The following is a 21708-nucleotide window of genomic DNA, read 5'->3' on the forward strand; positions in this document are numbered from 1 at the left end:
TGGAGTTTCAGGACTCGTGTCTTAAAGACCTCATTCTCAATTGGCAGTGTACAAATCTTAATATAGCAACCCATTAACCTTATCAGATATATGCTTGAAACCAGACCTAGCTAATTCTAATAGGTACTTGATACCTGATGTGGTTCTGACGTTACAGGATAGAGACCTTTGAAGTGGGGCTGTTAGACCTGTCAGGCTTAGGGTCTTCCCCCAAACTTTTTGCCTGCTTGAATCCATCTTGTCTGGATTTTTCCTCTGTTAGCCTTAGGACTCTGTGCACTTCTCCACTGCTACCCAGTGCTAAAGTGCGTGTGCTCACTCCCCTAATCAAGGTTTGATTGGCCTAAACCTACGTGGCATATTTAATTTGCAAGTAAGTGCATTGTAGTGTGGTGCACCATATACCCAGGTCCTGTAAATGAAATGCTACCGGTGGGCTTGAAGCACTTATTGTGCCACCCACATAAGTAGCACCTTAAAACATGTCCCAGGCCTATCACTGCAGCCTGAAGGCAGTGTCCCATTACCAAGCCGACCTGGCATTTTAAACCCCTCTCCAAGCCTTAAACTCCCCTTTTATTACATATAATCACCCGGAAGGAAGGCCTTAGGTAGCCCATAGGGCAGGGTGCTATTTGATTGAAAGATAGAACATGTGCTTTTTAGTTTTACATGACTTAGAGGTGAAAAACTCCCAAATTCGTTTTCTCACTACTGAGAGGCCACTGGGGATGTCTTGTTAAATTAAGAAGCTGCAATTCCTAAACCAGAGGTGGTAGATATGCTGTGCCTGTTTATCAATACAAGTTTGAAAATGCTACTTTTAGAAAGTTGGCATTTTCCTGCCTTAAGCCCTCTGTGCCTGCATCCTGCCTTAGGTCACATGACTGAGACTTTGTGAATTCACCCTACACAGTCACACAATAGTGGGATTAGCAGAGCCTGAATGGGCCATTAACTTACTTGATGGGCTCTTCCACCATACAATGGACCTGTATTGTCAGTGCAGCCAGCTAGGAGCCAGGGAAGAGGAGGCAGGAAATACCTGTAACTTTAGAGAATCTTGCACCCAACGTCTATGAGCAGGGCACCAGGGTATACAAATAGGGCTCTCAGACCTGCACCCCAGTTCAATACTGGACCTGTGGAAGGACTCTGAGAGGACTGCCTGCTACTGTGACCTGCTGTGCATTCTGCCAGACCGCTGCTGTACTTGGATGGACTGCATTGCTGCCGTTGCCTGCTTGGGACTTTCAGAGGCCAGCCCTGCATCTCCAACTGCACCAAGGACTTCAGAAGTGACTCCAAGGGCGAATGTAGCTGGTTTCCTGCTCTGAGCCACAGGGACATAACAGGCTCCCACCATCTTAAACCTGCCCATGGAACCAGCCTGAGTGAGGTCTTGAACCCCCAAGAGGTCTTCATCCACTGAGGTGAAGAATCTGGACAGTCTCTCTAAATAGGTCATGTTGACTACTTAGGTGAATCCCGGGGAATTTTGACAGATTGAGAAGGTTTGGGATCTACTACTGGCAAAGCAATGCTTGAGCAGAGAGATTCAACTAGCAGGCTTCCCTCCTGATCTTCCTGATTACTTGTTACACGAAAGCACCTTGCCTCTAAGTACACTATGCCACCGCCTGCTTGCATAAAAAAAAAATATCAACATAATCTGTTTTTTCAGTGTTATGAATAAATGCAGATGGACTGAAGAACCTTAATGCCATTTCTTGCTTTAACTTGAGCTTGTGGCTTACATCTGCCATCCTACTGAGTTCATCCACCTCATGAACGTTTACCTATGGCAAGTGTGTGGCTGAAATGCTGTGACTGAGGTGCCCAGTTCCAAACATGTTGTGATTTCTCAGAAAGTGCAAGGGACTTGAGCTCTCATTGCAACCCTGGCGGTAAATCCTGCTTACCGCTGTGCAGAAAACCGCCAACATACTGCTGCGGCTGCTGAATTCCGCTACAGGTATTAGGACCCACAACCCGAATCCGCCACAATAAACACACCCACACAAGTCCGCCACACCAAAGGTCAGTAATAAACTGGCAAAAACAAAACCGACACCGTCACGCCAACAAGAATACGCCAACAGTATCACGAACCACGAATCAATGTGGCGGTCTTCCATCCGCGGTAATCCATTTGCAGTAAACACCGCCACGCTCAAAATACACACACATATACAAAACACAACCACATTGGACAATTCAAAATACACACCCGATACACATACACACACCACACCCACACACCCAATCCAATATAAAACACACACCCACATTACCCACAAACCCTTACTACCAGAAATTTGAAAGCAGGCCAGAGAGAGACACTACCTAAAACAACCCCAGCATCCACAGATACACAACACCATCACTAACACAACATCCACGCACCTCAAACAACACACACCAACACATCCCCTCACACATCACAACAGACACCACCTCACACATCACTCACACCACATCATGGCACCTCAAAGACACCCCAGGTTCTCTGAGGAGGAGCTCAGGGTCATGGTGGAGGAAATCGTCCAGATAGAGCCACAGCTATTCGGATCACAGGTGCAGCAGACATCCATTGCTAGGAAGATGGGGCTATGGCGCAGAATCGTCGACAGGGTCAATGCAGTGGGACAGCATCCAAGAACTAGGGATGACATCAGGAAGAGGTGGAACGACCTACGGGGGAAAGTGCGTTCCGTGGTCTCCAGACACCAGATTGCTGTACAGAGGACTGGCGGTGGACCCTCACCTCCTCCCCCACAACTAACAACATGGGAGGAGCAAGTCTTGGCAATACTGCATCCTGAGGGCCTCGCAGGAGTAGCAGGAGGACTGGACTCTAGTAAGTCAAATCTTTACTACCTTAGCTCCCCCACCCCACCTGCATGCCATCACATACTCCCATCCTTACCCTCACACCCATCACCCCAACAACCCACAGATACCCCACCAACACAACCCACACATCCCAAAACCAAGCCCTGCATGTAACACCAATGCATGGACACCCATCAAGCAAGCAAGTCCACTACAGAGACTCACTCATGCCCCAAGATCACCAATGACACAAGGACCAAGCCAATAATGCAAGCCCTGGAGTAGAGGGTCACTCACCCATTACACACGATGGCACACACAGATACAATAATTATGCATTTACACCCCAACAGGACCCCTACCTAACGTCACCGGACAGGAAGTGCCAGACATATCCAGTCCCCCCACAGAAGAGGCCCACAGTGATGACAGCAGCTCTGCACGCCTGGATCAATATGACCAGCCCGGCCCATCTGGGACCTCGGGACAGTCGGTTCCCCTTCCACTGGCACAAGCCACCAAAGAGCCTCCCCCCTCAGAAAACACCAGCACAGCAACCACCCAGTGGGCCCATCCCTCTGTCCCCAGGACACGTCAATCAGCAGTGTGTCTACCACTACAGGGAACCCAGGCAAACCCACTAACAGAGGACGATCAGGGACCTGGGAGCAGTGGCAGTGGGCACACGGTTCAGGAGACAGAGGATAACAGGGAAACTGGAAGGACTGCTGTGCGACAGGGGGAGGACAGGCCCAGGGAACCAACACTCCATGAGGCACTCTCCAACATCATGGGAGCTTACCATCATTCCCAGGAGACGATGGCAACGGTACTGGCCAAGTTTCAGAAGACCCAGCGGCTGCAGGAGGAACACTACCTTGGGATCAGGGAGGACTTGAAGTCCATTAACAGCACCCTGGTCACCATTGCAGGGGTGCTGGCAGACCTTCTCAACACCAGGAGGGACACAGTGGCACAATAAGGGTCCCCTGACACTAGCCTGGACAATGAACAGCCCTCCACCTCCGCTAGTGGACAGGAGGCACCTCCACAGGAACAACAGGACAGCAGCACCCCACCCCCTGCAGATGGAGAACAACCCCACAAACGGTCCCTGAGATCCAGGAACAAGACAGATAACATTGCCAAGACCCCCGCCAGGAAATGAAACCCCCCCTGAATGTCACCCTTCTGTCCCACTATGTCACCCTGTCCATCCTTAAACTGCCATTGCTCCACTTCCTATGCCCCTTTGGACAATGCACCTGTGAAACAAATAGACTGGACTCTGCCATGGACATTCCTCCACCATCCCCCCAGCCCATTCTACAACCCCCTCCACTTATTAGCACAGGAATAAACACACTTCAATCACAAAACAATCTGGAGTCAGTCTGTGCTTTCACAAATGTGTAATTGTGATAACTATGGAATATAGCAATGTCAATTTACTTGTTCACATACCAATGTAACACAGCTGTAGGCCAGAAGTAAACATACCAGAGGGCACAAAGTGGGACCCAGATATGTGAAATCGAAAGTCAGGTTCCATACACTGAATGAAAATGACAGACTTATGCTGGCTCAAACAATAGTATGAGATGTGGGAAGCAGTGACATCTTCTTACCTGTGTCTCACTGGAAGTATTGCATGACGATGTTGTTTCGGTTGTCGATTTCCTCTCCTTCTGCCTCCTGTTCACTGTCCACAGGCTCCACAGCTGCCACAAAACCACCATCTGGCCCATCCGCCTGCAGAAAAGGCACCTGCCATCGCAAAGCCAGGTTGTGCAGCATACAGCAGGCCACGATTATCTGGCAAACCTTATTCGGTGAGTAGTATAGGGAGCCACCTGTCAGATGGAGGCACCGGAATCTGGCCTTCAGGAGGCCGAAGGTGCATTCGATCACCCTCCTAGTTCACCCATGTGCCTCATTGTAGCGTTCCTCTGCCCTTGTCCTGGGATTCCTCACTGGGGTCAGTAGCCATGACAGGTTGGGGTAACCAGAGACACCTGCAAATGTTGAGGGACAACTGTTAGACACACACTAACCCTTAGGGACAGCCCCATACCCAGACACCTATGTCAACTGTATTGGGACATTGGCCTCACTTATTAGCCACACACAGTGCCTCTGGATTTGCCCCAGCACATAAGGGATGCTGCTATTCCTCAAAATGTAAGCGTCATGCACAGAGCCAGGATACTTGGCATTGACATGGGAGATGTACTGGTTTGCCAAACACACCATCTGCACATTCATAGAATGGTAGCTCTTCTGTTTTCTGTGCACCTGTTCATTCCTACGGGGGGTACAAATGCCACATGTGTACCATCAATGGCACCAATGATGTTGGGGATATGTCCCAGGGCATAGAAGTCACCTTTCACTGTGTGCAAATCCTCCACCTGAGGGAACACGATGTAGCTGCGCATGTGTTTCAGCAGGGCAGACAACACGTTAGAGAACATTGGCTGGGACATCCCTGATGCCAAGGCCACTGGTGTTTGAAAAGACCCACTGGCCAGGAAATGGAGTACAGACAGGACCTGCACTAGAGGGGGTATCCCTGTGGGATGGTGGATAGCTGACATCAGGTCTGGCTCCAACTGGGCACACTGTTCCTGGATAGTTGCACGATCAAGTCTGTATGTGACTAGGATGTGTCTCTCTTCCATTGTCGACAGGTCCACCAGGGGTCTGTACACCAGGGGATGCCGCCATCTCATCACCTGCCCCAGCGGACATGCCCTATGGAGGAGAACAGCGAGCAGAGTCATCCAACACTGAGGTATCACAATGTGTTATTTTCAGAAACTTTATTAATCCGCAATGTGCCGGTATCTATCTATATTCCCGGCCTAGATAGGTGTGACGCAGTTAACATCCATCCCATGTGGCCTCCTAAAATGGCGGCTGCCTGACCTGTAAAGTGGGACAAGGGGATATGAGGTAACTGCGCTGGCGTTCTACACCGTCGCGGTGGGCGGTCGAAGTCCGCGGCACAATTATGCATTGGTTAACCTTGGGCCCTATGGGTGCCAGGAGCCAATGACAATGTACGCCAGCTGTGACGGTATGCACCACCGCGGACGTGACTGCCATTTTCTGTCTGTTCACTCACTTGATACCTGACCTTCAACAGGAGAGGACCTACACTGCAAGTGCTGCTGTGACCTGTGTCCGGAAGCGATGATGGCTCGTGTGTCTGGGGAGGGGCCCCTGCCTTCACTTCGGAGGAGTTATAGAAACTACTGGATGGGGTCCTCCCCCAGTACACGCAACTGTACGGTCCTCCAGACAAACAGGTGAGTACACTGTGAGCATGCTGCATGGGCAATGCCTGTTTTGAGTGGTGTGGATAGAAGATACATGGGGGGGCTGAGGCCTGCATGTGCGGATGGGGAGTGTATGTGTGTCAGGGCATGGGTGGGAACTAGGGGGCAATGAGTATGGCGGTCCGGACGGGTAAGTAATTTCCTTTCCCCCTGTACCATTCCTATAGGTCAGGGCCCACCAGAAGAAGGGTATTTGGCGTGCCATCGCCAAGGACGTCCAGACCCTGGGGGTCTACCACAGACGGAGCACCCACTGCTGTAAAAGATGGGAGGGCCTGCGCCGCTGGAGCAAGAAGACGGCGGAGGCCCAGCTGGGGATGGCCTCCCAACGTGGGAGGGGTACCCGTCGCACCATGACCCCCCCTGATGTTCCAGATCCTGGCGATGGCCTATCTGGAGTTGGACGGACGCTTTAGGGCATCACAGCAGCCACAAGGGAGTGAGTACACTCTCATTCAGCTGACTCTGTGCGCATTACAAGGTGTCTGGGTGGGGGAGGTGGGGAAGCCGAAACTACCAGCCACCAAGGGCTCAGCAAAAACCAAAGGCAAGACAACTGCTGCACCATCAAAGGTGGGGAAGGGCCAAAAGCTGAAGAGCAGGTCAGGAGAGGGCATGGTGGCACCGACTGAGGGACCAGTGTCACACTTTCTGTCAACGACCACACCAACCTGTACGGCGGTGAACACCGCCACCTGCACCGCCACCACAACCGCCACCTGCACCGCCATCTACACTGCCCCTGGCACGTATACAGCCTCAATGACAGTCCCCAGCCTCTTCCACAGTGGGCAGCCGCCCGAGGCTGCAGGAGACGTCCTGCTGTGTACCTCAGCAGCTGCTGAACCACGTACCGCCGCCACAGACACCGCCGCCACAGACATTTCCACAGGCACTGCTGCGCCTGACACTGTTGCAAGCACCGCCCCCGGTACGTCTACAGCCTCAGCGACAGTCCCCAGCCTCTTCCCCAGTGGGAAGCCGTCCGAGGCTGCAGGAGACGTCCTGCTGTGTCCCTCAGCAGGTGCTGACCCATGCATCGCCACCCGTGCCGCCGCAAGCACCACAGACACCGCTGCAAGCACCGCCACCGGCCCAAGGGCATCCTCGGACACAGGCACCACAGCTGACATGGCTACCATACCCAGTGGTCAGTCATCTGAGGCTGGAGGAGAGTTCCTGGACCCTGGGCAGCTTCCATGAGGCATGACTTCCATCACTGTTTGCACCTGCAGGTGGAAGCAGCAGCCACAGCAGTGTGGGGTATGTCACTGCCTCCATGGCGTATCATGCTACCTGAACCTCGCAACTCTCGTGGCACGCACAGCCAGGTGAGGGAATTGTACCAGCCACACTACATGTGGAGCACTCTGGGCACCATGCCCCCTCCAGAACCAATGGAGAGATACATCCACTACCTCAGTCCTTGGCAGGATGAAGCACTCTGGGCACCAGGCCCCATCCAGAACCAGTGGGGTATCACATCCACTACCTCAGTCCTTGGCAGGACGAAGCACTGGGGACAAAGCCCCCTCCAGACCCAGTAGAGAGATACATCCACTACCTCAGTCCTTGGCAGGATGAAGCACTCTGGGCACCAGGCCCCCTCCAGAACCAGTGGAGTATCACATCCACTACCTCAGTCCTTGGCAGGATGAAGCACTCTGGCCCCCTCCAGAAGCAGTGGAGACTGTTATCCACTTGAGAGACTGTGGCTTTGCACTCCCCAGGATAAAGCAGTGGGCAAACCACCCACTGGAGAGACTTGAGAGACTGTGGCTTTGCACTCCCCAGGATAAAGCAGTGGGCAAACCACCCACTGGAGAGACTTGAGAGACTGTGGCTTTGCACTCCCCAGGATAAAGCAGTGGGCAAACCACCCACTGGAGAGACGAGAGACTGTGGCTTTGCACTCCCCAGGATACAGCAATGGGCATGGAGCCCCCTCGTGCAGCAGTGGCATCGTGCGTTCATCAGGCTGAGGTGCCCCCCCTCTGCCTCCCCCTAGGGTGCCTGTATATTTTCAATCTGATGCCCCAGCAGGGTTCTCTCCGGTTCCAGTCAAATATCATGTGTGGGCCTCGCCCATGCATTTTGGGCCCAGTGGTCCACGGACAATGATTAGTACACTTTCCGGACTTGTGTAGTTGGTGTACATAATTGTATATACTGAATTTTGACTTTGGACTAATGGATGTTTAATGATTACAATTGTTACAATAATTTCCTTTTGTCCTTGCGTTCTTCAAGGGGGTGGTGGGGGTATATGTAATGTTGCGGCATGTATTTGTGTGTATGTTGTTGTGGGTGAGGGTGGGGCTGTTGCATGTTGCATGTGTGTGTCACTCTCTTTCCTCCCCCCCCTTCCCCTGTGTTGTAGGTGCAGTACTCACTGTGGTCGCCGCCGCCGTTTGTACTCCTGGTAAAAGAGAAGGTAAACTAGCATGGATAACACCTGAAGTTCGGGCTTCATGTTGTCCTGGTTCCTCATCGGGTGTCGAGAGGTGAGTGTTTTCCCGTCTGTGTACTGTTTCCGCCATGTTTTTGATAGCGTTGGTTCCGCCCCGGAAAAGGTGGCGGACTGGCCTCTTGTAATACAGTGGGCGATACTTTGTCTTCCGCCTGTCTGTTGGCGGTGTCCGCCGCGCTGTTTGTTTCTACCGCCGTGGCGGTCGGAGTGTTAAAGTGGCTGTCTATGTTGGCGGTTTCCGCCACGGTCGTAATCCCATTTTATTTTCCACCAGCCTGTTTGTGGTATTACCACTGCTTTAACACCGACCGCCAGGGTTGTAATGAGGGTCTAGATCTCTTCTTGTCCGGCTTTTCAATAAGTGAAGCATTGCTTAAACAAGGGAAAAACAACTGAAGCTCCCTTCCAATTGCTTTTAGAAAAATTAGGTTTATATGAAGCCACTTCTCTGTGTCTGATGTTGGGTCATGTAAAGGTCTGGTGTTTCACCTCAGAGCATAACTATGTTCCATGTAACCACCTGTTGTATTGAAGAAATGCAGCTTCATCCATCTGACAAAAACTAAGCTCTCAGTGGATGTTTCCTTTCTTGAAGCTAGTTGTTCTGTAGCTTTCTTATTCTGCAGCCACCTGAGCAGGTGACTTTCCCGCCAATCCGGTTTACAAGCCTTGCTTTTATGTCACAGATGGAGACAGTAAACATAGTCAGCATTCACAATGATTATTTACCACTGGAAGCACAAAGTATGAATAATTCTTTCTTTGATGCTGACATTTTGTGGATGAGCTCACAAATACACTAGGACATCAATCTGGAACAGTCACCCTACCAGCCTGAACATCTGTATGAAGTGCACTGAAATGGTAGAACATGCATCAGAATGGGTGAAATGAGAACAAAAATAGTGTCAAGTCACACAGTAAATTACCCGAGGTAGGGTAATCTCAGGAGCAGTGGAGTTCATAGTGCCTGTACCTCACTGTTTGGGCTTTTCTAAAGAGGTGAGAAAGTTTATTACAGCAAATTTTTATGTATTTCTATGGAACGTTGACCATAGGCTAATGAAGAATCACAGTAGGACAACCAGCTCAATGACCAGGACTGATTGATTAAAACATAAGAATCTATAAATGAGCCAAGGAGACCAGACAACTGCACTGCCACCCCAGGGCCTAAGACTGGGAGACACTGCTCTCTGGATTGAGTGACCAACCCCCCCTCCCCAAGCAACCCTACCCCTGAGTGTCCCAGCCCAGCCTCTCACTCCTGCAATGGCAACACTAGCTCATACCACCATGGACTCAACAATAACCCAAGGTCATCCATGTGTAACATAGCTCACCCCTATCAACTGCCTGTCTCCCTCACATGGACCATCTGCAAATGATACACCCACCAGGGCCTCTGTCTCTTTGCTTCCCCAGCATCCATCATGCCTACCTACTCCAATATTAATGTTCCACAGTTTGAACACCCACACAGTTAAAATAGACAGACCATTAGTATCCTCCATTGATCGAAACACCTAACAACCTATGCCCTGACACCCTCACTGCTTTACCGCCTAACACCACGGAATGGTCTTAAACAGGCAAGTGGGTAACCATTACCCAAATGTAAATTTGTTATTTGATTCAACAGGTTGTGGACCTTAAAGAATTTGAATTGATATGTTTTGCTCTCGCATTTATTATGTATTGAAAATCTACTATATTTTTTTAAATCTATGAATGAGCCAACGCTCCTTTGTTTTCCTTTACTTCAGAAAGCCCGCAAAGAATCTCTTCAATTGCTCCTTGTGAAACAATCAGATTTGACTTCTTTCTACAATTTTCCTATTGCTTTACTTGTCTGTTAAGGTTAGAGAGTGGTGGAAGAGCAGGACCCTTTCCTTCACCAAAGACGAGTGCAACCACAGCGTGCTTAAATCAAGGTTGCCTGTGAGAAGTTGAAATACTGATTTGGGAGTGATGTACTCCACCAAATTAAAAAGAAGCTAGCTTGGTAGGTCAAAATGCACTAAGAATCCTTTTCTCAACTCCTCATAGCCATTGACATTTTTTCCCTAGAGAATAGTTTGCTCAGCTTAAGTGGTACCAAACAACATTAAAGTGAAGTGACACACTATTTTTTAAAAATCAAGAGAATCTTAAAAAGCAAAATAATATAAGTATGATGACAATCAGATTGGAGTTGTGAAGTTTTAATGTTTATAGACTAAAAAGCTGCAAGAAAATTCACAGAGCCAATAGAATTCCAATGTGGGATCAGGAGTGCATTCAAGTAGACCGCAACGAAACAAGGGTCAGGTAAACCTTAGTAGTTTATCCCAGTTAAGTTTCATTTTCCTCTGCTTAAAAATTATGGCCCTCATTTCAACCTCAGCGGTCTTTTCTCAAGACTGCCGAGGTTCCGCTGTGCCGAGGACCACCAGTGTTGGCGATCTTACGGCAACCATATTATGACTGCTGGCAACCCTCTGCCCTTTTTTGGACAGAGAGCCACCAGCAGCCATACTGGCAGTCGGCAGTGAAGTGGAGGCTGCTCCACCGTCACCGCCACATCATCAGAACACTGCCCACCGTAATACGACCCAGTATTCGGCGTGGCGGTGTTCTGGTGACGGGGTGCTGGCGGCGGACCAGCCCCCATGGATCCCGTTTCCTCCCGGAGGATCACCGGAACAGGTAAGGTGATCGTCCATTAGGGGAGGGGGGCAGGGGGTGTTGTGTGGTGGGTGTATGCATGGGGCTGTGCGTGTGTAGAGGGGTTGTTTGAATGTGTGTATGCAGGGGCTGTAATGTGTGTAAGGGAAATGTAACGTGTATGTATGTGTGCATGTATGTGCGCGTGCATGTGTGTGAGTGGTGTGAGCGTGCGTGTAGGAGGGTGTGGGGGTTTCAATGGGGGTGGGGGGTCCTACTACCTTTGAGGGGGTAGGGAGGGTTGTGGGTGTTAGGGGAGGACTCAGTGGAGGGGAAAGGGGAGACCCCAATCAGTGCCAGGGAACAAATTCCCTGGCACTGACGGTACATACCGCCATGGATTTCGTGGCAGTAGAAAACCCCACAAAATCCATGGCAGTAAGCGGGTTCCTGATAACGTTGTCTCCAGCCTGGAGGTCGTTACCACCGTGGCAGGTGGTGCAGGACATCGGCAGTTTGGCATATGCCAAACCGCCAATGTCATAATGGGGCGGTAATGACCGCTGGCCTGTTTGTGGTCTTACCGCCCTTTTTCCACCATCCGCCAGGGTTGTAATGAGGGCCTCTATGTGCAGGGTGAACTGGAAAATCTCAGTCCCCCACGTAATGGCTTTATCAGAAAGTATTAATACCTTTTCCTGGCCCTTCAGAGGTCAGAAAAGACCAAACCTTCTGAACATCTTCTCTGAGCTGTTCAGGAATGCCCAAAATTCATAGATTACTAGAGTCTAGGCAACAGTTCAGAAGCAGTAAGGTCAAGGTCAATTCATTTGCAAATTGTCAATTGGTTCTACTTAACAGGATCTCCTCGGAGGGATCAGAAGTACAGATATTGCCATTACACTAATCCTTGTTTGAAATCTCCAAGGCTTCGGCTTGGACCTTTGAGGTATCTGTTCCTGCCACTCCCAATGACTATACAAAGTTAAGTAGCCAGTCTATCCCTCTCACATTTTTAAGTGGTAGGAGTCTTTATTGGTCCTCATTAGAGTTCAAGCCATTCCGAACCAGCTGGAAACGAGGCACAGCAGGAAAAAAAAGAGGTAAAGATAGATCTGTCCTAACCTTTTAAGAAAAATTGTGGTATCCAGAAGAGAGTTCCTTTTTTTTTTAAATGAAATCAAATTCAGGCTGCACAGTCCTCTTAAAATACTCATTTTATCCATGACGGTAACTGGGAGATGCTGAAATGATTCTAAGAGTGAATTTGTTTCCCCTAGCAGTGTCATAATGTTGTCTTTGAATCACAACTGTAACTGTTAGAAATGGGGTCTCTAGCTGGCAGTCAGTTTACACCCTGTCCAAATAGGAACCCTCACTCAAGCCAGGGTAAGAGAGATACAGAGCTCAGATAACCTCTGCTCACTCCTTTAGTAGCTTGGCACAAGCAGTCAGGCTTATCACAGAGGAACTGTGTAAACTATTTGTACAAACACACACAGTAACACAGTAAAAACACCACAAAAGAACTCCACACCAGTTCAGAACACAGCCAATATCTATCTAAAGCAAACAGGAACAAAATTTCATAAAAACAACATGCACAAGCAAAAATATGAATTTTTAAAGTAAAAAAAAAAAAAGTCTTACTCTATAGAAATCAATGGATGTGTTGTTTTAGCACAAAGTACCTGGTACACATCAAAAGTAAAGCAGCACGGGCAGGTGTTGGAAAAGCAGGCAATGCATTGATTCCTTACTCGCAAGTGAGGTTGTACGTCGATTATTTCCCAACAGGGTAAGCGATGCGTCAATTCTTTCCTCGCAGGAAAGGTATGCGTCAACTCCCAGACAAGACGCCTCAGGTCTGTGCGGTGATGTGGAAGATTTTGATGCCCAGAGTCGATGCGTGAAACATTCCGACGTGCTGTCCGAAGAGTCCGTGTTGAGAGCAGTTGCTGTGTCAATTGTCCAGACCGAGGCAGGCACTGCGTCAAATTTTCAGCCGCGGGACAGATGATGCATCCATTTTTCTGACGCGCACACAGCGTTGGAGGATTTTCCCTCACAGGATATCAGTTTCTGCTTCTAAGGGCCTGGATTTGGCGCCATTTAGCAAGTCAGGACTCTCAGCAGAACAGGATCTTCAAAACAGGGGGCAAGCTCAGCCCAAGACATTGGAGAAACTTTACAAGCAAGATTTCAGAAAGTAAAGTCCAGTCCTTTCCCTCTTTAGGCAGCGGCAGCAGCAGGCTATCACAGCAAAGCAACAAGCAGAGTGGCAGGTCCTCCTCAAGCATCAAGCTCTTCTTCTTGGCAGAGATTCCTCTTGATCCAGAAGTAATCTGAAAGTGCGGGGCTTTTGGGTCCACTACTTATACTCATTTCTGCCTTTAAAGCATGCAAACTTCAAAGGAAAGTCTTTGTAGTTCACAAGTCTCTGCCTGTTCCTTGCCCTGCCCCATACACACACTAGGGGGTGGGAGATTGTCTGGTCTGAGGGAAGGCACAGCCCTTTCATATGCAGGTGTCAGCACCTCCTTCCCTCTCTAGCTCAGGAAGACTCACCAGGATATGCAGGACACACTCAGCTCCCTTTGTGTCACTGTGTAGAGTTAATTCACAAACAGCCCAACTGTCAGTCTGACCCAGACATGTATTCAGCAGCCAAGCAGAGACACAGAATGATAAAGCAAGAAAATGCCCACTTTCTAAAAGCGGCATTTGCAAACAAACAATATGAAAACCAACCTCACCAAAAGATGTATTTTTAAATTGTGAGTTCAGAGACCCCATACTCCATAACTCTATCTGCTGCCAATGGGAAACTGCACTTAAAAGATATTTAAAGGTAATCCCATGTTAACATATAGGAGAAATATGCCTTGCAATAGTGAAATACGAATTTGGCAGTATTCCACTATCAGGACATGTAAAACACAACTGTACATTTCCTACCTTTTAAATACACTGCACCCCGCCCATGGGGCTGCCTTGGGGCTACCTTAGGGGTGACTTACATGTAGTAAAAGGAAAGATTTGGGCTGACAAGTGGGTACACTTTACAAGTCAAATTGGCAGTGCAAAAGTACACACACAGACACTGCAGTGGCAAGCCTGAGACATGTTTACAGGGCTACTCACGGGGTGGCACAATCAGTGCTGCAGGCCCACTAGTATCATCTGATTTTCTGGCCATGGGCACCCATAGAGCACTTTACTAGGGACTTACCAGTAAATCAAAAACTGCCAATCAGGGAGAACAAATTACCCATATCTTTTACACAGAGAGCACTTGATTTTAGCACTGGTTAGCAGTGGTAAAGTGCCCAGAGTATCAAAACCAGCAAAAACTAATTACAGCACAGAATCCGAAAACCGGGGGTCAGAAGCAAAAAAAAGTACAGGGAATCCACACCCAGAGCTGCCAGGTCTAACAGTAGCTTTCTGTCTCCTTCCACACCAAGTATCATCCAGATAACATTACTATTCAACATTCAAATAGATGACCCTAGAATTGGCTTATCCGAGTAGACTGAGAGTGCCATAAAATGTATTAGAATAAGATATGCCTTCCTTAACATAGATTTGGAATCAGCAAAATGTAGAATATCATCCACATATCGTTTTCCTTTGAAACAATTGAGCAGTCACTTGAACTAAATGGCAGAATAGTAGAGCAGATTCTAAATCTTTGTGAAAATGATTCAATAAGCAAGTCCAGAACATACATTAATACGTAAACTTCGCACTTGTATAGCGCACTACTCACCCATGAGGGTCTCAAGGCGCTGTACGCATACCGCTGTGGAACCTCTCCTGGCTTTTCCCTGTGAGGCGCCCACTCCTGGGCAACTCCAGGGTGAAGCCAGGCATCCAAGCGCTGTCAGGGCCGTTGTGGAGATTAAGCAAGCTATTGCCCAGAGTTACAGAGTGGACCCGCACCGAGGTGAGAATTATCTGGTCCAAGGGAATTACGCCGCCGAGGCGAGAATTGAACCCTGGTCCCGGGCCAGATCTCTGCATCAGGGTCTGCCGCTCTAACCATTGTGCCAAGCTGCCTAGTGCACTTAAGCATACTGTTCTGCCAATATACAATAATAAAAACTGCAGCTGTTTTTTAAGCTTTAACACTATTAAGAAACACTGGTTGTACCCTGCTTTTGACTGTGGACAAGATACAACTGAACAATTATTTTTCCATACCTACTATCAGGCAAAATAAAGGTTACCCACACATCTGTCAATACAACGCACATGTTGCTGTGATAAAAGCAGAACAACCCTGGTCATCTTGACGATTTAGGGAGCCACAATTTGTTAAGCCCAAATCTTATTTTCAGGTTTTTATTCGAGAGAGAAATTCGTCTTCAGTCACTCAAAAGATTCCTGCTTCTCTTTCATTTTAAGTGCCTGTTCCAATTTGTTTAAATCTTGTTCATAAGATAGCCGAATAAATGTGCTAATTAGAAAGCTTACAAATCCTGATTACAATGTACAATATCAACAGACCGTAGTAAAAAATTCTGTGCCGTCAAAGCAGATGAAAGAACATATTGCATCATATTCAGTGTTCTCATTAAAATCAGAATTATCATTTTACTCTGGAGGAACTCTTCAAACCCAATGGCGCATGTCAAACGTGTTGTTATTTCTGCGTTGATGTTTGCTCCATCAACACACTAAGAATTCTGCTATACTGCAGCTTCTCAAATCTCATTTATGTCACTCAAAACATCACGTCAAAAATGCCAAAAAAGGTAATACATGTTTAACTGAACATGCATGCAACTTGGAACTCTAAGAATGAAAGCTGTGAATCTATAGGACTGTCAAGGATCATCAGTCACATGAAGGAGGACCCTTGTTTTTAGTCTGAGTGATGAGTAATGGTTTTCTAAATACTCAGCATACTTTAACAACAGAAACTCTTCCTTTTCAAAGTAATTTGTGCAAACATGTTACCTTTTGTTAAAAAAACAAAAGGAAATGTTACATGCTTTTGCTGTACTGTAAGCTCTGCAGAACGATTTACAACAAAGCAGCATCTTGCATTCCCATTGAACTCACCAAGTACCGTTCCATCAGTGCCACATCCTGCAAACACGCCTTAGCACTCTCTTCCTCCGACATTACAGTGGCTAGAAGTGTTTCCTGCTCTTCCACTTCATTCTTCAAGCGCTGGATCTCTCGGTTTATATTTTGCAGTTTGTTTCTGAGTTCTGGTATTTCCTTTTCCCGTAATTCAACCAAATTTTCCCTGAATTAAAAAAAAAAACACACAAAGTATGTCCCTAAACCAAATGAAATCTACTGGTAGAAATCGGCTGATTGTTAACTATGCTACGTATCCTTGCACGCCACACACAGGCTTAATGCAAGAATGGTTTATAAAAAAAAAAAATAAAGGTTGGCAATTGAAAAGACAGCACATTTACATTTGCCTAGATTATCTGTGACATATAGTGTGAGCAATACTTAAATATCTTCTTTAGATCTGGGTGACATGCTTAGAGAACTACCTGGGAAAGAAAAAATGCTGCTCAGACTAAAAGAGAGATATCAAGGTAAAGAGATATTCAAACATTCCAGAGAAGCATAAGAAAGCATATAGGACAAACTGATCAAACTGCACATTTCCGATAACTGTCAAAAACCCCAACGTTGATCTATAACATAATTGTGACCGTTTTCTTTAGAGAGCCCAGCTTATTCAGCATCCTCCTACAATTCATTGGGCTTAGAAATCTGGACTCTAGTGGCAGAGACAAAGCAATCCGTTCTGCCTGTTGCTCACAACAGCACAACCTCTCTTATCCTACAAAGATAAGAACAAACGTTTTAGGAGCTTAAGACTGGTGCCAGATATGTACTCAACTGGTATGTAACTGGTGAAACCATGTTATATTTAATTGAAAAAGCTATATAATCATTAGTAGAAACCGCAGGAATATTTGTGAAAAAAACGGTAATATCCTAAACTGAAAAACCTAAGATTCGAGAATATCAGTCCATTAATAGGAGCAGTGAGGAGGAACCTGGTAGAGGAAACACATTTCACTATGGAACAACACAATGTGAATGATCATTATTGTTAACAGTTTTCCATATCAAGATAAAATCCTAAAATAAACTGAGGCTTTCTCAAACATTGGTCTCCATTGCTTACCTGGTCTGAAAATTGTAATTTTCCACTCAACAAAAACAATGAGCAGGAATTCAACATAGAGGCATTAAAGGATTAATGAAATCTATCAATGAATTCTTTGGGACAAACACTTTGAATGCTACTACAGCAGTTTTCTGCAAGCCTCTAGAGGTGTTCATCTTTTAGATCAAAGTCACGTAAAAGCAAACCTGAAGGTCGCAGCTTCAGAGAAAATAAGTATTACTATTCAAGAATTCTGTGCAGAATTTTTTTTCACAAAATCCCAAGTCAATTGAGGAGACCTAATCTTGAACCCCAAAGAAGATTTCTTATTCATCAGAAAGTCCAGCAAGAGCTGTTGTAGTTTCAGACAAAGCAGTCCTATTACGCACTTCACTGCATTCACCTTAAAAACATATGTTTACTCATGGACGCCTTTAGCTAACAGGTCCAAGTAACGTCCACCCAATAACTAAGATACAATTTTTAGGGGTGAGCGCAAAGCGCTCTGTCCCCTGCAGTAATCTCTGTTTGGGCTTCTAACCATGCCCATGTCTCTCCAGTGGGGTGGCCTTGAGCAGCGGAGGACGAGGGCAGTGCCTGGGGGCCGGTCGGGGCACCCCGTGAGACCAGGGGGCAGAGCCACGGACCGGGACTGTTTGGGCAGCGGCGGAGGAGCCGCGTGCGGCTGCAGCAAGCGGCTGGGCCGGGCCTCTGGCCTCGAGGAAGGTGAGAGGGCGGACGGCTAGGTCCCGGCCCATCGGCAGTGGAGACCACGGACTGTGCCCCCCAACGGAGGTGGTGCGTGGGGGCCTACAGCGATATTGGGCAGAGGGGCAGGGAGAAGGCGCACGTGGCCGGAGTGCGGCCTAGGCCCTCGGCCCAGAGAGTCTGGAGCCTAGTTATGGCGCTGCACAGCGGGGTCCTGGGGGGCTGGTAGCGCGGCGGGAAGCTCCTCTGCCGCCCCCCCCCCCCCCCCCCTGGTGTGACGAGCGGGGGGCCGGAGAGGTACATTATGATGGCGGCATAAAGGTGGACGGCGGGAATGTTCGGCCCGTGGTGCGGCGCTAGGAAGCGCAACGAGGAGCTGCGAGGAAGCAGGGGCCCTGAGCAGACCCGAGGGCCCGGGAGTGATCGGTGGTGGACCCGATGGGGTGAGATGTGGCGAGTGCTCCTTCAGCAGCGGATTGCAGTACTTAGGCGGCCTCAGAGGTGTGCGGTGGTCCTGTGATTGGCGTTGGGAGCTCGTAGGGACAGCTCGGCCCGTGGTACGGGGACGGAGAGCCGCTGGATCAGGCATACTTGTGGGGAAGTTGGCAGAGGCCGTGTGGGCTCGGAGAAAGTGGTGATGGCATCGTCTAAGCCTAAGAGGGACCAGTCGGTCCGAGAGATGCTAAATAGATCACATCCGTCGCAGAGCAGACAGTCTGAGGCCGCGGCTTCGACGAGGGGGCCCGACCAGATGGGCGACATGGAGGCGGATGGGGAGGCCCCAGTTACCAAGAGTTTCCTTACATCTCTGTTCGATTTGTTGCGGGTGGATCTCCAGCAGCTTTGAAGAGACATCTCCCAGGAGGTGCGAGACCTGCGCTCTGATATTACCTCTCTGGGGGAAAGTGTGTCCAGCATAGGGAAGAATGAGATCTCCAGAGGGGAGGAAGTCGAACAACTTCAGCAGGAGATCCTCCGTTTGCGAGAGCAACAGGAACAACTGCAAATTGTGAGTGAAGATTTAGAAAATTGATCTAGGCGCCATAACATGCGCATCAGGGGGGTCCCGCAGGGAGCTGAGGGAGATGATGTCCGAGAGTTTGTTACGGATTTGTTTAGTTCCCTCCTTTCTCCTGAGACCCCACCGGAGATCCTTCTGGACCGGGTCCATAGAGCGGGTCGGATGGGGGGTGCTAGGGTGCACCCCCCTGATATTTTAGCGTGCGTCCACAATTTCCTGGTTAAAGAAGCTGTACTCCAGAATGCGCGGAATTTGCCGCCGATCCAGTTTTGGGGACATAAATTGCAGCTTTACCAGGACCTCTACGTGTTGACCTTGCAGAGGCGCAGAGAGTTTAAACCTATCACGGATCACCTCCGGGCGGTTTCCACGTCCTATACCTGGGGTGATCCCTTTCGACTGGTATTCCGATGGGGCGATCAGCTGAGACAGGTGAGGGCACTCCAGGAGGCCTATTGAGTGCTGGGGCTGGAGGAGTCGGACCGGACCCCCTGGGGGGGGGGCTCTGTTGGGCACCTACCAGGATGGCGGCGCAAGGAGAAGAAACGGAGGCCGTCATGGCCATCATCCAGAGAACGGGCGCGGGAGAGACAGGCAGTTTTGAACAGTGTCCCCGCTGGTGCAGGCCCATAGGCCCTGATGTTTGCTGCTGATGGGGGAGATGCCCGTGGGCCGCCTGGCAGAGGTGAAGTGGTCTGGACTGGGCCGGAGCCTGGGAGGCGGGGCTTCTGAGAGTCAGAAGTGAGCCCGGCGGTGTGTCCCGACTTAGATTTGGAGCTCTTCCTCGATGTGGATGTTTCACAGAGGACTTGATTGTTGGTTGATCTGTACCTGTTGTGCCTTTTTGTCTTGTTATCTTGTACCCCCTCTACAGGACACCTGCTCGTTGCTGAAGCATATTCTGGGATCCCCTGTCTGCCTTAACCTGGCTTTATAGTGGGGCTCTGCTGCTGTGGCTCTTTATCCACTGAGTTTTAAGTGTATAGCCTTAATGTCCGAGGCCTTAATAACCCTTCGAAGAGGCTGGCGGTCCTGTCTTTCTTGGAGCGCTCTGGGAGTCAAGTCTGTTTGTTGCAGGAAACGCATTTGCTGGCTGCGGATACTTATCGCATGCGCTCTAGGTGGTTTCCCCAGCAGTACTGGTCCTCTGCTTCCATGAAACAGGGTGGTGTGGTGATCTTGTTTTCAAGGTCCTTCCATGTGGAGGTTATTGCCAAGATCCACAAGGTTAAGGGTAGATATTTAGCTCTGAATAGACTCTTTTCATTTCACACTTGCCAACATATACGCACCCAACACTCAACAAGAAAGTTTCCCTAAACAGGCGCTCTCCCCAACGTTTACGACCTCGGATAGGGCCTTGCTTGTGGGTGGGGATTTCAACATTGTTATGGATAACGATCTAGATAGGTCAGGGCATAGGTATGGGCAGACTGGGGCTCTAACCTCTGTAGGGTTACAATGGCTGGCTGATTGTGGTTTGGAGGATGTGTGGAGGGCGGCCCATCCGGAGATGCGAGATTATTCGTTTTACTCGGCAGCGTCTAAAACCTATGCACGCATAGATTAATTCCTGGCCACCTCGGAGATTAGTGCACAGGTTCAGGAGACATCGATTGAGCCGAGGGCTTTAGCGGATCATGCCCCTATAACTGTGACGGCCCGTGTGGATACTGGTCCTGCGCGGGGTCCTGGATGGCGCTTTCAGGACATGATGCTAGGAGGTGGATTCTTTGGGCCAATCAATCAGGCACTATCTTGAACAAAATGACACTGGATTGATTGGCGTGGGAACTTTGTGGGAGGCGCTTAAAGTAGTCCTGCGCGGGGAGGTGATTTCCCTCTCGGCTAGAGAAAACAAGGACCGGAGGGATAAGCGAGAGGCTCTGGAGCGGAGAGTGGCGGCATTGGAGGGTTCCCATAAACATACGGGAGCTCCCAGAGTTTGGAGGGAATTAGAGAAGACACGTTTGCAATTGAAGAGATTAGACTGGGATAGTGCGGAGTTTGCTTTGGCGCGCCTTAAGCACAAGTACTATATTGGGGGTGATCGATGTGGGAGGCTTTTGGCTCAGAAGTTGAGGGCCCAGAGACACGCTACTGCAGTGAAGATGGTGCGTTCCTCCTATCGGGGGGAGGCACGCACGGATGTGCAGATCGCTGAGGCCTTTGCTGATTTCTACCGGGAACTTTATATGGAGGAGCCAGCTATCAACGGCGATCCCTCCTCCTACCTTTCTGACTGCGCAATCACGCCACTTTGGGAGCAAGATGCGGCTCTCCTTGATGAGCCTATTCGGCTGGAGGAGGTGATATCGGCAATCTTGCGCTTAAAAGTTGGGAAGTCGCCTAGCCCGGACGGCTTCACTCCGCTTTTCTATAAGACTCTCAACCCGGAGCTTGCTCCGGTTCTCACTCGGTTGTTCAATTCTTTTACAGAGACTAAAACTCTTGTCCCTAGTATGCTTGACGCTATTATCATTCCCAAGCCTGGGAAGAACCCGGAGGACTGTGGATCTTACTGGCCCATTTTGCT

General features: G+C 49.1%; 1 protein-coding gene across 2 annotated transcripts in view; it reads right to left on the reverse strand.

Annotated features, from left to right (window-relative positions):
- The window catches only part of RAD50 (RAD50 double strand break repair protein), a 484618-nt gene that overhangs the window by 226854 nt on the left and 236056 nt on the right, over positions 1–21708 (reverse strand). For both annotated transcript variants that reach the window (XM_069244739.1, XM_069244738.1), the window contains exon 15: positions 16363–16552. In XM_069244739.1, coding sequence (XP_069100840.1) covers positions 16363–16552 — 190 coding nt within the window. The remainder of the gene's footprint in view (positions 1–16362; positions 16553–21708) is intronic.

Source organism: Pleurodeles waltl, chromosome 7, assembly GCF_031143425.1.
Source record: "Pleurodeles waltl isolate 20211129_DDA chromosome 7, aPleWal1.hap1.20221129, whole genome shotgun sequence".
NCBI lineage: Eukaryota > Metazoa > Chordata > Amphibia > Caudata > Salamandridae > Pleurodeles > Pleurodeles waltl.